Genomic DNA, 15,345 nt, shown 5'->3' on the forward strand with positions numbered 1-15,345 from the left:
AAAGCCAGGGAACAGCAAAACCTGGAGGTCCGACCTACTTCAGGCACAGAAACTGAATTTAACTAAGCTTAGCAGAGCTTCCTCCACGTTTTCAAAAGCCAGAACCGACTGTAAATAGACAAGGACGCATTCACCCACCTTGTCCATCCCTCGGGCAGTGCGTATCTTCACCGCATGGGTATTTTAACACTCACGGCACACCACTATTAGTCTCATTAACTACATTTTATTCATATATTGAAAGAGTTCATACATGTGTCAGTAGCATAGACTGCATCAGCTCCTCTTTACTAGAAAAGCTCAATGTATATACAGCCTTAAAAAGCTCCCACTGTAGCTAGCACATTTTATTAAATCTATGCTTATATAAACTACTGTTCTTTACATAGTTGCATGTATTTTAGAATACATTAAAAATTACCAGGTGGCATGTTCTTTTATCCTTTCTCACTGTCCTTATGGCCTAACAGTTTCAATAAATTATGTATATGCATAGTTAATTCACTATTCAAAACAATTTCTATTACAGAATACAGGGCATGGAGACAAAACCATTGTCACATTTGGAAAGGCAGAAAGTATTCTTGATGTCTAGTATTTCTGTTGTTATGGCTGCATCCCGCACCTTTCCTTGGGAGCAGGAAGCGCAGAACACGTTTTTTGAGCCCCTGCTTTTGTTTAATCCTATGAAACATACCGTAACCTTTTCCACATCAGCTGGTGCTTTTTTACCCTTCCTCTCAGTTGCTTTGACCTCCTGCACTAACTCAGCAGAACAAGAGGGTCAGTGCCTGACTCCAGGCTCCTCCTGAAGCTGGGAGGGATGCTGAGCTGGCCTTTCTGGCCAACCAACACAGCTACTCAGCAGAAGTGGCAGCCTCCCACAGAATTCATTTCCCTCACTTTCTTTTTCTGGTCCCATGTGAATGAGCTGGACTCCTGCGGATCACTCTATCCTCTTTACTAAGCCTGTCTCTGCAGAGACCATTTTAATTTAATTGAAGTTGATAGCCAAGTCTCAAAATCCCCCTGGCTCTTGAAACAGTACAATCTCCTGGTATTTGATACACAAGCCCTTTTCTACCATCCTCTTTCTTCCCTTCAAGTAAAAATTGCCAAGATCCAGTTTCTCTAAACTAGCTTTTTAGCTCTGCCTGGTGCCCCTTGCTGAGGGAATGCTACTCACAGCGAGCCCTAAAAAAGTGCTGGCACACTGAGAAATGCCCCTCCTCATCAGAACATCTGACTCCATTTAAACATGCGTGCTCAACAGAAAAGAATCAAAAATGCTTCTCACAACACAGGTTAAAGAAACATCGCTTGCCAGTCATTCCCACTTTAAAAAGTAAACTGGGAACATAGTAAGAAATTGCATTCACTGGCAAACATATGAATCATGCCTCTGTTTTGTTGGATTTGTTAGCTTAATCCTAGGAGAGGTATTGCTAAAACCTACTACAGGGGCTTAGTTTGCATCTACTGGTCTGATTGAAACATCAGGACTGAAACCACACTGGGATTCGGAGGCCAGTGCTCAATACTTCAGATGGCTGGATGGGCTAAATTGCCAATGTAATTAAAAATAAACCCAGGATGAACATCTCTATAGGGAAAAAACAAATACGTAATTTAAAACCAGAATAAAACGAGTTGGGTCTGACAGACCAGTAATAATTCTATTCCATAGCAGCGAGGCAAAAGTTGGGGAAGGTGTGTTGGACATTGGAAAGTCTGTAAGAACACCTCTATTTGTAATAATAAGCTATGTTTCACATGTCCAAGGCAAAAATGTGAAGCTCACTCAGAACAGAGATGGTGAGATAGCCCTGAGTGTGAAGGAATAAAGGACAGTTTCATTTGCTCTGCCAGCTTTACGCAAAGCCTCCCTATTTATCCAAGGCAGCAATTCAGCAGCAAGACATGGTAAAACAACCTAGTATGCTAAGTGGTATGAAAACTCAAACAAACACACCGTGTAAGTGAACAAATGAGGGCTCTGATACAGTTCCGTTGGGTAAGAAGGGTGGGGAGAAAGCCTTTCCAGGAAAACAGTCCCTTGCTGTTACCCTGCCAGAGGCTCTGCATGCCAGGACTGCCCTGTTTAGGATGACTGAATGCCTTAGTCTGTAGCCACCCAAAACACCAGTAGGGCACCATGTGTTTACATCCTCCAGTTTCACTGGGTTGGCAACCTGGCAAAAGCCTGGAGCCACCAAGAAGAAATCCCTCTTGGAGGCAAGGATCACTCTAGCCTGGAACAGCTCCAGCTGCCTTGGTTTCCAAAGACTCAGTCATACTGAAGTCATACTTAGACCTCAGCCAGGAGGATTCCCCAAATACAGCTTGTGATGACCAAGACCTCAATTTACTGCTTGTGAGCTGTTCTGAGGGAGCACTGGAGAATAAATCATCTCTCTGCATGCAGACAAGCTACAGCACTGAGTGTGTGAATGTAGATATGTGTTTCAGGCCGAGCTTCAGCTGCGCTTTCTAGAATGAGAGATCACAACATACTGTTAAAACACCCCAGAATCTACTGGGATCATCAGAAAAAGCATGAATGGCGTGGATTTCTGGAATACCTATTAAAACAGAAAGCAGAAGGAGCTTGTAGTTGATTCATTCATGGCACCATGCAGACCTGTTATTTTCTGTCTATGTTAACTTGTTAAGATCTTGCAGTCCAGAGGTGACATACTCTTCCTTTTCTGGCTACCCAATTACCGTGGGCTGGGCTACTTGTTAAACATTTGTTGCTGAAATAGTGAATAATGGAAGAAAAATGGCAATAAATTTTGACTTTCCCTTTAATCTACAATGATTTAAAATGATGCCTCAGACTTATTATAACCACAAAGACAGATTTTGAAGACAGACCTCAAGAAACCAAAATAAAGTCTATTCTGGGATGTTGCTGTTTGCTTTTACAATTCAGCAGCAATCATGAAGAACTGGCTCTAGTCTTAAAATCATTACTAACATGCTAGTTTAAGAGTCAAGGTAATTTCTATGCTATGGGTTACTCTTCACTTTCTTTATGAGATGTTCAATTGAAGGTAGTTTTCTGGGTAAAATGGAGACCATTCCCTTAGATGCCAACATTAATCCTGATGCACTGCACTCTCCTCTGAATGACTGCAGACTGCAAAGTGTCTTTGAAAAAGGATAAAACAGACATGTCATGCAGTAACCAAGTAAATGCAATCCCTGATTAATATGCAAGTTTGAAAAGTTAAGAAAATGTCGTCATACTCCATAGGTGCACCCTGGTTTTGGAAACGTCTCTTTTGTTTGTGTATAAATGTCATTCTACACGAACTTCACTCCAGCAGCTTCTCATAAACTCAAGTCAATGGTGATATGTTCAAATATTTGAGTGTTTCCTTTAAAACTAGAGGCAAAGAAAAAATCTCTTCGATCCGTTGACACAGCTGTGAAAGACCGTGGTGCTTGCACATAGATTTCTTTAAATAATCTGAAGATCTTCTTTTCGCCATCCCACTGGTAAATCTGGGAGAAGGTATAGTCACTTCCCAAAGCTAGGTAGTAATTGTTCTTGAAGGAGAAAGGCTGCAGCGTCATGGCTCCTCGGGATGGAAGAGCCTGTATCTCCACAAACTGTTTGCTGTTCCATTTCATAACTCTGGAGTCACCAATGAATCTCGTGAGTGTGATGTACAGGCTATCTTGCATCCTGAAACTCTTCACAGCCAAAACGTCTTCCATGTTGGGGATTTCACTGTGCGGAACAAACTTTTTGGAAGCTTTGTTCCACTGGAGTATAATGGGAACCTGAGAACGGCTAGAGAGGATTAAATGTGATTTCCCATCTATATTGAGAAACTCAGCATCGGTGTCCCTGAACCACTCGTGAAGGGACTGGTATGAGTAAAATCCTTTGTTATTCCACTTGTACACTGTTGACAAACCTGCTTTAGAGCTATCTGCTATGACAAAAAACATTTCACTGTCTATCTCAAAAAGCTCTATATCATTTGGCTTGGAGATGCGAGATTCTTCGATATCCTGGAATTTGACAAACTTTGTCCAGCTTTCGTCATACTTGTAAATGTGTGAGCCACCAAAGAGCTGTGCCACAACCACAAAGACTTGGTCACCAACAAGAATGGCTTTACATCCCACTATGGACTGACCTATTGCCCAAAGAAAAAAGAAAGCACATATATTAGCACAGTACAAAGCACCCTTTAAACCACAGAGAGATTACCACATCACCCCTCTGCCTTTTTATATCTGCACCATCTGATAATTTTGTCTTCTGCTACATACCATACGAGCTTCTTTTCATGCTTTTTTTCTCCCCAGGAACTGGAAAGGTGACTTCAAATACTGAAAATGTCACAGCCCTCAAGGTGTGCAAGTATGATGCACCCTAAAATGTTAATTCATTTTTACCCAGAATAGCTTTTCTTTCTCTGTTTGTTCAAACAAATGCACCCTAATACCCAAAACAATTACTGAACCTGAATTTTGTTATTCCAAAATCTTAGAATCATAGAATAGTTAGGATTGGAAAGTACCTTAAGATCATCTAGTTCCAACCCCCCTGCCATGAGCAGGGACACCACACACTAAACTATGTCACCCAAGGCTCTGCCCAGCCTGGCCTTGAACACCCCCAGGGATGGAGCATTCACCACTTCCTTGGGCAACCTATTCCAGTGCCTCACCACCCTCACTGTAAAGAACTTCTTCCTTATATCTAACCTGAACTTCCCCTGTTTAAGTTAAAACCATTCCCCCTTGCCCTACCACTACAGTCCCTAATGAAGAGTCCCTCCCCAGCATCCTTATAGGCTCCCTTCAGATACTGGAAGAGTTATCTCATGACTCAGCAGAAATCTAAAATCCTCTTATTCTTGGAATGTCTGTCTTTCCAGTTTAACCAGAAGAATGAAATATAGTCTATTTTTCTTGCTCTAAGAGGGCCAGAGTCAGCTTTTTGCTACTGTAAATAGAAATATTGACGCATCTTGTGGATGTATCACCTGACAGCAGGATGAAAAAGATAAATCTGACTCTGTTGTTTCTATTAAGTATTCTTGAGATTATGTTTAACTAGAAATATTTAGGAATATTGTAATTGCCAGATTAGATCAGATCATGTTATGTCAAGTCACTGTACAAGAACTACACCAAAAAAAGTAACAAACGGACTATTTATGAAAGATTTTGTTGGAAGAAGAGAGGAATTCCTCTCTGAAATGCATGGTTTAAGTAGAACTGTAACTGCACAGATTCTCCTATGTGTGCTTGGTCACAGTCACTACAGGAGAATCACCTTGGCACCTCTGCTGGTCCCCTGCCCATAGCTGTTTCACAGCCAGCCTGGGGTGATCTACCACCACCGACCCAGTGCAGGAGGGGTGGGATCCATCTCAAGTACTGTAAGGTATCTGCAGCACAGACATGAATGGTTGAGCTGATCATCGAGGGTCTTTCTGGTCTGACTTAATCAAAAAGCACTCTACAGGAGATTTCACCTGGCCTGTGTTATGTACCTTTTGCAGAGGACAGCAACACCTATTCTCTGCTTGTTGACTGTAACTATCTCAACTCCATAAGCCCATGTTGTAAAGGGCTAAATTCAGATATCCGAATGCCAAGCACACAGTTACAGCACACAGCTGGCTTCTGAGCTCTACAAAACACTCTTCAGGCTCTGCAGGAGGCTCTTTACATGCCCGTGTCCCCTGGCAAAAGTCTCTCTCTCACTTACATTTCACAGCCCAGAGCTCAAGCTCAGACCTTCCAGGAACACAGGACGGTTGTTGAAGAAACAAGCCTGGGCACACACACTGGCTGTGGAGCTAGGACACAGGCACCCAGCAGAAGTGTCTCCTAATCACATTATTCACAGGAAGGTGACTAGAAGACAACTTGGAAATGACCCAACCTCTGAATTTCATTTCCAGAGCTTTTCTAGAGCTCTGCTAGCACTCTCTGGGCCATCAACTTCTCAATTGTCATTCACTGGTACATATTTCCCCCAATCTACCAGAATACAATGAAACATAAAAAAGGCAAAATTTTCGTTTCCAATATTTCCTGAAGGAGGGGTAGCTTTCATTAGTGTAAACTTTCATTAGCGACACACAGCTGACCTGAGGAGGGAGGTGGTTGCTGCCTTTGTAGACCAGATGGGGACGCAGCTTACTCTTTGTTTCCCAAAATGCAAGATAAAAAATAATCTATCACACGTTACAAGGAATATGAGGGAAGGAAAGTCCATGAAGAAATTTAGCTCCTGAGTCTTCAGAACCAGTAGCTTGAAGTAGCTGGGAAATCAGGCAGTGTATAACAGCTCTGAAGACTCTGTCTCTGTTGTCATGGTGTGACTGAGCACCATGAGTGTCAGTTAGGGCCAGAACGGTTGTTAGCATTAGAAAATCGCTTGGCATCCACGTTGGCTTTTTGTTTGATGAGTAATCTGGCCACGATGCTAATTCAGCATGTTTGTAAATGGCAAGTAAACGTGAAAGCTTTACAGCACATCTCTCTAGGTAACAACCACAGTTTAAATATTTCTATGTCATCGTCAGCTGCAAAACACACCTTCCTGGCTAGCCCACCCTAGAAGCATCCTTCAGACCTATTTCCTTCTACATGCAGTAGAGCATTTTTATATTCTACTTTGTAGGCACTTTGGCAGGAGCGAGGGCTCTTTCAGCTTGCACCATAACCTGCAGTGTGATTCACAGTGAGTGCTAAGCCGGGCCACAGCGTGACATTCACAGCAAGTGTTTGTGCCTTCAGAACAATCTACAAGATCAGACAAAAAAAGCCTAGTTTGTGTGCCACAGCGAGGTTAAATGTGCATGTATTAACAAGATGCACTACTCCATGAGGTCACTAATGTCCAAACATTATATGCTTTCATCTGCCAAATTCAACAGAGATTCAGAACAAAACCCATCAACTTGTCCCACCTATGAATCTTGTCCTTGTGAAACACCAACAGTTCATTAACAATGGGAATCCAGATGTTCATATACCTGTGATGTTGTCATAACTCCTGAAATTCATTTCAATGTGATCCCACTCCAGCACCATGCAGTTCTCCATGCTGGGCTGTGCAATGGCTACGAACACATCATTCTTTGAGTTGAATGTATCCACTGAAACTGACTGGTAGGGCAAAATCTGGTGAACAACAAAATCTAGAAACATACATTTTCAAAAGTTAGGACACATCTTTACTGGAAACCCAGAGTAAGTGGTCACTGATTATAACGATTTACACTGAAAAATGAGTGAAAGATTCTGGATTTTGTATAATCGTGTCAGCGCTCACATAAGGCATGCAGCAACAGGGGAAAGTGTCCTTTAGGCATCATAAGCTGTCCTCTCTGGAAATACAGTTGCAAAGGAGATCAAATAGGGAAACGGTGGCAGAAATCAGATTCTCCATCTAAGCTGGCTGGTATCAATGAAATTAGGATAGCAAGAGAGAAGTCTCTTTCCCCACAGCTGGAAGTTGCTTTCCCATCAAGTGAAATGGCCTTGCTAGAATCACTGTCAAGCTGAGAGACAGCAACTTCCAGCTGAAGTCCAATAACTTCTTAAGTCATGCAAATTTAATCACTAGCAATTTGTGTTATGCTAAACCAGGCAGAAAGTGAAATGGTATCCGAAGTTTGCCTGGGGATAACCTCATTTTGGCTAGACCACAGACAAAATGGTGTAATCAAAAACTCAGTTAACATAATGTTTTATGGGGCATTGTAAAGTAGTTTAGGCATAAAATACAACCAACCTGCAAATTACTATCCAGTGGAAAACTTATCCTAGACACTAAGACTGAGGAGCTGGAGTAACCTGTAAAGACTAAGAGTGTAACTCAAAAACTCAAGATTTTTTTTCTCAAAATCTAAGTGCATTTGTAGATTTAATTCTAAAATTCACCCAGGGCTAAGTCAGCAGTCAGCACAGAGCCAATCTGGGGCAAAGTGAGGAGACTTGGGTCTGATCTTTGGCCTGACAGCTGGGCAACGTCATTATTATCAGAAAAAGAAACCAATATAGCAGAGCTGACAAAGCAAAGCCAGCACTTGGGTCTAGAATGTGGCAGAAGTGATGTATGGATACAGATATATTGAAGAGGAAATGCATCTTCCGCTACGATGGCGTTTCTCCGCAGAACGACGCACCGCTCTGTTTCAAGCTCCATTTGCTACATGTTTTCACCATGAAGTCCTACGCCGGAAGGGCCTGAGCATCCAGGGATTTTGGTGAAATGGTAATTAAGTCCTCACTCGAGTCCCTCATTTTGGTGCATTATGAAATAATTGCTTTTGAATGAAGAACCCTCTGTCTCTGCATGCTTGAAAGCCTTGCCCTTGAGGAGTTACACTTCTGGAGAATAAAGATAGATGACTACCATTAAACAAACAGAGCAGATTCTACAGCTGTGAAAGAAATGACAGTCTCCATTCTTCGAGGGACTATTACAAATAGAGCTTGGGCTTGATTCATAAATGCTGGTAAGAAAACAAGAAAGTTATCTTCATTCTCACTGGGAAAATAAAAGAACTGGAGAAAACTGACAGTGGAGTATGCAGAAAGTAAAAGTAAGTGATAAATCAGGGAAGGCAGCAAAGAATGGAACAATAGCAGATACAGTCACTCAAAATCAAAATATTTTCTAAATTTTGAAAAAAAAACCCCACAAAACCAAACCCCTAATCCTGAAAAAGACATCTCTTGAAATCTGAAGAGCTGTGAAACAATCTGAGGGAATCTGTGAATTAAAACAAACCAGTCTGTGTGTTAATACCCACTGCTCATTCAGAAATGATCCAGTGTTAACACAGCTATTTTTACTTGCACGTGTCATTTGGCTCTTTGTATCACTGGATGAGTAAAAAATGGTAACAAAATCAGTCATAATCAGTAAAAAGCAATAAATGTTGGTTTTAGCACCAGCTGGAAATACCAGATTCCAATGTAGAACAGAGTTACATAGTAGAGAGATGCTGCCACATCAGGATTGCCAACAATTCAGGTCTTGGTGGCTTGATTTAGTTTTACAGGCAGGTTCACATGCCTTGCTTTAACTCTAGAAAGAGCTTGTACAGTAAATATAGGGGGGGTGGATGGGGATGGAAAGGCTGTCCCAACATTGTTCTCTTTGAAGCTAGATCAGCCTGCACAGGAGAGGGAAGAGGATGCAGCACTTGCTTCCCCTGTGCTGCTTGCTGCCCAGTCTGTTGCTCTCTCTCTGTTGCATGGTTTTTGTTGTCTGTTGCATGGTTTTACTGACCCTGTCTCAAGCCGCATGGTTTTAACACTGCTTTCTGATGGTTGGGGAAGTGTGCCCACCCCATCTTCCAGCCACCCACTCTGCCCCTGCTCCTTCTGCTCCCTCTGCTGCTGAACTGGCATTAGTGATGATGGATGAGGGACCCAGCACTCGTTGTTGGGCTAATTTCCCTTCCACTGCTCTGGCTGATCCCAGCACACAGGAGCACTGATGCTGGTAGAGCAGAGGGGCAGCACGCAGGGAATACTGGAGGACACTAAAGAGAAAGCGAAGCAATGACCTGATAGGGCAGCAGCTCCTAAACTGCACCCTGTGACTTGGTCCCCCTCTCCTCATGTCCTTTCTTCCCCACAGTAGAGAGTTCTACTCCAGGTGAGGCTACCTGGGATCTGGGTGTGCTACCAGAGAGCAATAGCCATCCATTCCCATCTCTCACCACGGCAGCACAGGTGATTCCCAGCACAGAAGAGAGTACAGAGCAGGTAACTCTTAATTTGAAAACTGTCTTCCTTCCAGCCAATAAGGAAAGAGAGGACCACCTCCAGAAGACAATCCCAGAAAGGGGAAACCAAGCTTTCAAAGCTCAGTGAGATGATACCTGCCTGTAGGGCTGGGCAAAGCAGGTCCCAGGCATGCACACAGCCTGTTCCCAGTGACTGTGGGAGTGTGAGGCCATTTTCCAGTCTCCTGAACATAAGGTACATGTCCCCCCACTGTGCTTACAGCCACAGCACAGCCCCTCACACGCTGCTGCGGGACAAGAAACAGAAACGAAATGAAATGGCTTGACCTGCTTCCATGATGTATCAGCCATGAGACATGGAAAAGAGGGATGCTATCACAGAAACAGTTACAAGGGCAGATCACCAACACTGTGAATTGCTTTCTCTAAGAAGCAATAGGAGCATTTTGTTCTTTGTCTTGTTTTGTTTTGTTTTTTATTTGGCAGCACCTCTTTCCATCTCTCCTCCTGTTACCATTGTACCAGTTCAGCAGATGCAATCAGCCAATGGAGCCAATGAGATGCACATTTTACCAAGCAAACGGCTTTGTTACCACATCCTACAACGAATCATGCTCAACACAGGGTACCAGAGACCAGAAATGATGGAAAGTCTGATCACACCTGGCAAAGGAGGGAAATACAATACGAAAGACCAACATGAATGAAAGAGGTTTGCTTGTCACCGAGTGGGAAAGGACAATACACACAGAACATGGTACAAGCCTGAGCCTGTGACTAATCATTCCTCAAGGAATGAATGTGGACCTTCCCCCGATCCAAAAGGATCTGGGGAAGGCAAAGGCAGAGAAGGAAAAAGCAGCTGTGGCCAGACACTGCAGACCACCAAGGCCACCAGAGGGTTACAGCCTAAGCAAGCTAACTTCCAGTTCAGTGCAGGGGACATGATACTGTCTCAGGAGTGACACATTCCTGAAGATCTGCATTTCTGCTCTACTTAATCTGTTTTGTCTCTTACAGGTCATTCTTGCACATCCCTCTTGGCACTTTGTAAGGACGCCAGAGCTCCATGTTTTCCACACCCTCCACCTTCGCTATGCACGGGAGCTCTGGGAAGCCTGCTCCTGCCTACCCCCAGGCCAGAGGGGTTCAGCACACAGCCTTCCCAGAGAACAACGGATCTGAAAACGCCCTTTGCTATCCGAAGAGTGTGTAACAGCTATACGCTGTGCTGCAAGAGCACTCCTCTGACGGCACCTGAACAAATACTCAGCTGGGCAATCCTTGCACCACATAACGTCTTAGCTCCCCAGCAAACTACAGCATGTGAAATTACATTCATGCTTGGAGGAATTTCACCTACAGCAGACCAAGGAACTAACATTAAGGGTGAATTTTGCCTGTTGCAACCTCAGACTTAGGTTTCTAGGTACAAAGAGATGACAGAGGGCAGGTAGGTCAGTATAGGTGTGAGGACCAGGTAGACAAGGCTTGTTCGTCCGCAATGTTAGTGGTGTGCAATTGCTTAAACCAGACTGCAATGAAATAAAGCGGCTTTTACTTTGCACTTTGGCATCTCAGTGACTTGGCAGACACAGGAATGTAACTTAGGTACTGTTCTAAGCTGTACTGCTTTCCTGTTTTGACATCCTTTTATGTAGCAGATTATCATGCTTTACCCCTGCTACTCTTCTGATGTATTTTTCAATTTCAAGTTAATTCTCTTTTCCTTTATATATTGCCCTTGGATTACCATTCATACCCTGTCATGAAACTTCATTTTACATTACTAGTAATCAACTTTCTTATTGTCTTTTAATAGTGATGACTTGATGACACATGAGAACTTGAACGCCTCTGGTATTACTGTATAGAAAAAAGGCAGAGTGCTGACATCATATACATGAAAGATGAAAAACAATACTCGCAGCTGGTATAGTCAGTTATATGATGTGACTACAGTTAAAGATAGGTAACTGCAGCTGTTCAGCCATAAAATAGGAGCATAACCACATGCAAGTTTCTCTTCACTTCCTTTAGCATGCTTTACATTACCTAAAATAAAAATCAAGATCCTAAACAAGACAGTAGTGAGAATATTATTGGACATTTCCCACAACTTAATGGAGTTCCATGAAGAACAGCTGGCAGTATTGCCACCCTTTTGATGCTATTAAGCTGTGGCCTATTGAATAAAGATAACAGATACAGCCACATTATTTTAACTTCTTTTCATTGCTTTCTGTAAAATACAGAGATTTTGGGAAGCTCATATGCCATAACTATATGGCCTTATTCCAGATAATAGAAAGCATTCTGTGATGACAAGTAGGTCGCAAAGGGAGTCATAATCAAGTCTTTTGGAATATGAATAGTCGGAGCTCTTCTTCCATTATCATTTAATCCAAATAAAAACTCAATACTTACTTTGACTTCGAAATGTAATTTTCCCATTTTATAGTTGTTCTAGTACTTGGAAGTGCTTTATATGTAACCCTTTCCTCCCCCCAGGTCATGCTCACAGAAGCAAAAGGATATAGTCTAAACTTCTGATATTTAACCATTTGTAGTGTGCTTAGAAATATACATTCTGAATACCTGTAGTGGTGCATTCATAATCAAAACTTGTCACATCATTTAACTTCTTATCCTGATATTCTGCTGGACCAATACACAGGACATCAGAAACAGTGGAATTTGTCATCTTTAACCACAAAAACAACCACTTGGCTTTGCAGTCACACTCAAATTTATTTCCCCTTAAATCTCTAAAAAAACACACAGAAATAAACAGATTTGAAAAGGTTGATAGCAATACGAATACTACAGAACTGTTATCACCTTGACATGCTGAATTTAAAAATATCTGAGTAGCCTTGAATTGTTTCTGAACTGAGAATAGGGAAGTTTCTTCAGTTTTATTTGGACTCTCATACTATGAACTCTCCTTCACTGAGTGTTGTCCTTGGAAAAACTGTTTCAATCTAGGAAATATGCTCACATATAATCATAATAATGGAGCACTGTGATTCACATGTAAAGTCACTCACGTTACAAATTTTCATAGGATTAGGACTGTAATGTAATAAATCCTGACAGCTCGGTTGTCTGCTGCAAGCCTCCTTTCCTCCATCTGCTGCTGACACAGATAAATCCCATTCCTTCACTAAACTACTCCAGTACTGCTGGTTGACAGAGTGGCCTTGCTGGCACCATTTCTGTGTTACATTAAAATACAGATGTAAGGCTTGTATTTTTTGAGTCGCTGCTGATGTGTGGTCAATTTAACCTTCCCCTACTAATGTATGTGCAATTTCAACAATGTACTTGTTCTTCGATCTCCTGGCAACTTTTGTTGCTTACAGTTATACTTTGCTGTCTGGGAGAGCCAGGCCAAAAATAAGGAAAGCTGACTATCAGCTCAATTATACAAGACAACACTGACAGTAAGTCAACAATGTGCTACAACTACATAAAAGAAAAAGAAAAAAGGTGGGTTTTTTAAATGAATGCCTTTCACTAAAATAATCTCAGGGGGTGCATGCACAGTAACATGAAAAAATGTTTAGAGAAACTGTAGTTTTAAAATTCGTTGTTTCCCCTTCCCTGAAAAACAATTTATATGAAACATCAGAAAGAAGTACAATAATGCAAGCTATGTACAGCAGCATGAGAAACAACAGTGATTTGAGAAAGAGCAGTTATTTTAGAGGAATCTACCAAGTAAACAATTTTAAAATTAGGAAAGCTAGCACAACAAAAGGCGCATTTCTTTCCTGTGCAGATGTCAGGTACAGCACCACACAAACCCAGAATGTAAAACTCAAGAGTAATGGAGTGACAGAATTAGGCAGTCAACAGAAAGATTCTTGTTACTCACAGTTCAATTAAAGAATCTAAATCACTGAAGACATCCCTCGGCAGAGCTTTGAGATGGTTATTGGCCAAAGAACTAGAAAAGAAAGTTAAGAGCTTAGTACCATTGCCGTCTCTTGTCTGGCTGGCTCTTACTAAGTCTGAGCTCACTTACAGGTTGTTAGAACCGTCCAGCCACTGGCATTGTTAATAGTTGTAAGGAACAGGTCCATATTAATTATTCTTATTTGAGAATGGAGATTGCTTGAATCTCACATAAAAGTAAAATACATAAAGCTTTTTTATTGCCCAGGTGCAAATGCAACACACAGAGCAATCACTGAGCATGCTGAAAAGAACCAGGACTGATAATCACGAGCACACAGTGTGGCGATGGTACCGGCGCCGCATCCGCGGGCAGCAGCTGCCTCCCAGCACAAGCTGCGAGTGTGCACAGGCAGCCCAACATGCCACAGGGCTGCCCCAGCAGGAGTTCTTTTAAGGCCAGTTTTTAACTTGAGGGAGGCATGCTGCTGACAGCAGGAGGAAGCTGATGCATGGAGGGGAAGAGAGGTTTTCTCTGTAGCAGAAAAAACAGTGGTCCCCCAAAGAGTTTTGTTCAAGCAGAAATTGCTCTACCAAGTGTTAAATAACTTACAGGTGAGTCAGGTCTCGAAGGCCACGGAAAGCATTTCTTGAAATGGTTTCAATTTTGTTTCCTTCAATGAATCTAGGAAAAAAAACCCCAAACCCAAAACCCCAAAAAGAGTATTTTAAAAGACTTCAACATTATTATTAGCATCACCAGTGCTTTCAGCTATGGCCTCCAAATTCAGCAGGTTCCTTGGCAGCCCCTTCAGACTTAAAGGTGGGGAAGTCTCAGTGGAGCTGCTCGTTCTCCCTTTACCACTTTCCTTGGGTGGACTGCAAGGAATGATGCAAGTACCAGGCAGCAAAAGGGACAGCAGCATGTGACACAAACATCCAGCAGAAGAGGAACAAAACAGACATAGCAAAAAACATTATTCCTCTGTTGGTTAATCCTCTCAGGGTGTGTTGTGCGAGGCAAGAGACCTGCACAGGAAAGGCTTCTGAGATGGCCTTTAAAAGCTGTGGTCCTACATTCCTCTCACAACACCTGCACTGTAACACCACAGGGCAGCACATCAGTGCCAGGGCTGCCCAGGCTGTGCGCTGTCCCACCTCAGCACCCACAGAGCTGTGGCATGAACTGCACACGTACAAAGTCTGCATAAACGGCAAGACTAGTGTTGTTCTTGCTGCCGCCGCTCAGGTGCCTCCAGCCAGGACACCACCTCTGCAGGGTGCCTGGCTGCACACAAGTCACGGCCCCGTGCACTGGGGGAATAATGACAGGCACGTATCAATTCCAGGAGCATGCTGCTCCTCCTGACTGCATGTCAGCATTTAAAGAAAGCGTTGATATTTGAGCATTTTGACCCCTGATCAGTTGAGGACACATCCCTAAATACATGATCAGCCCTGCAAAGCAATCGCAGCCAAGTGGCCATCAAGATATTGCATGGTACAGCAGTACCTGGATGAAGACAACTGCATGCTGACTTTATAAAAGGTTTCACGGATATAAATGTCTCGCTTCTCCTACACATCCTTGCTTGCCTTCCAGGGAAATAGAGGAAAATGCTGTGAGCCAAGGTCTCTTCAAAAGAGCGTCAAGATGGGGATGCAGGAGGTTCCAAGTGCTCTTGGTTCTGCTGTTTAG

The 15,345-nt window shown here is 42.7% G+C and overlaps 1 protein-coding gene across 1 annotated transcript; it reads right to left on the minus strand.

Moving 5' to 3' along the window:
* Window positions 1-2,986: 2,986 nt before the first annotated feature.
* LGI2 (leucine-rich repeat LGI family, member 2) lies at window positions 2,987-14,331 on the minus strand (the record flags this gene model as incomplete). Its single annotated transcript, XM_010014319.1, has 5 exons — window positions 2,987-4,154; window positions 7,017-7,181; window positions 12,345-12,514; window positions 13,627-13,698; window positions 14,260-14,331. Coding segments are annotated over 5 exons (1,297 nt in total), but the record flags the coding sequence as incomplete, so codon positions are not given.
* Window positions 14,332-15,345: the final 1,014 nt, after the last annotated feature.

The sequence above is a fragment of the Nestor notabilis genome, unplaced genomic scaffold (assembly GCF_000696875.1).
Source record: "Nestor notabilis isolate BGI_N333 unplaced genomic scaffold, ASM69687v1 scaffold13885, whole genome shotgun sequence".
Lineage (NCBI taxonomy): Eukaryota > Metazoa > Chordata > Aves > Psittaciformes > Psittacidae > Nestor > Nestor notabilis.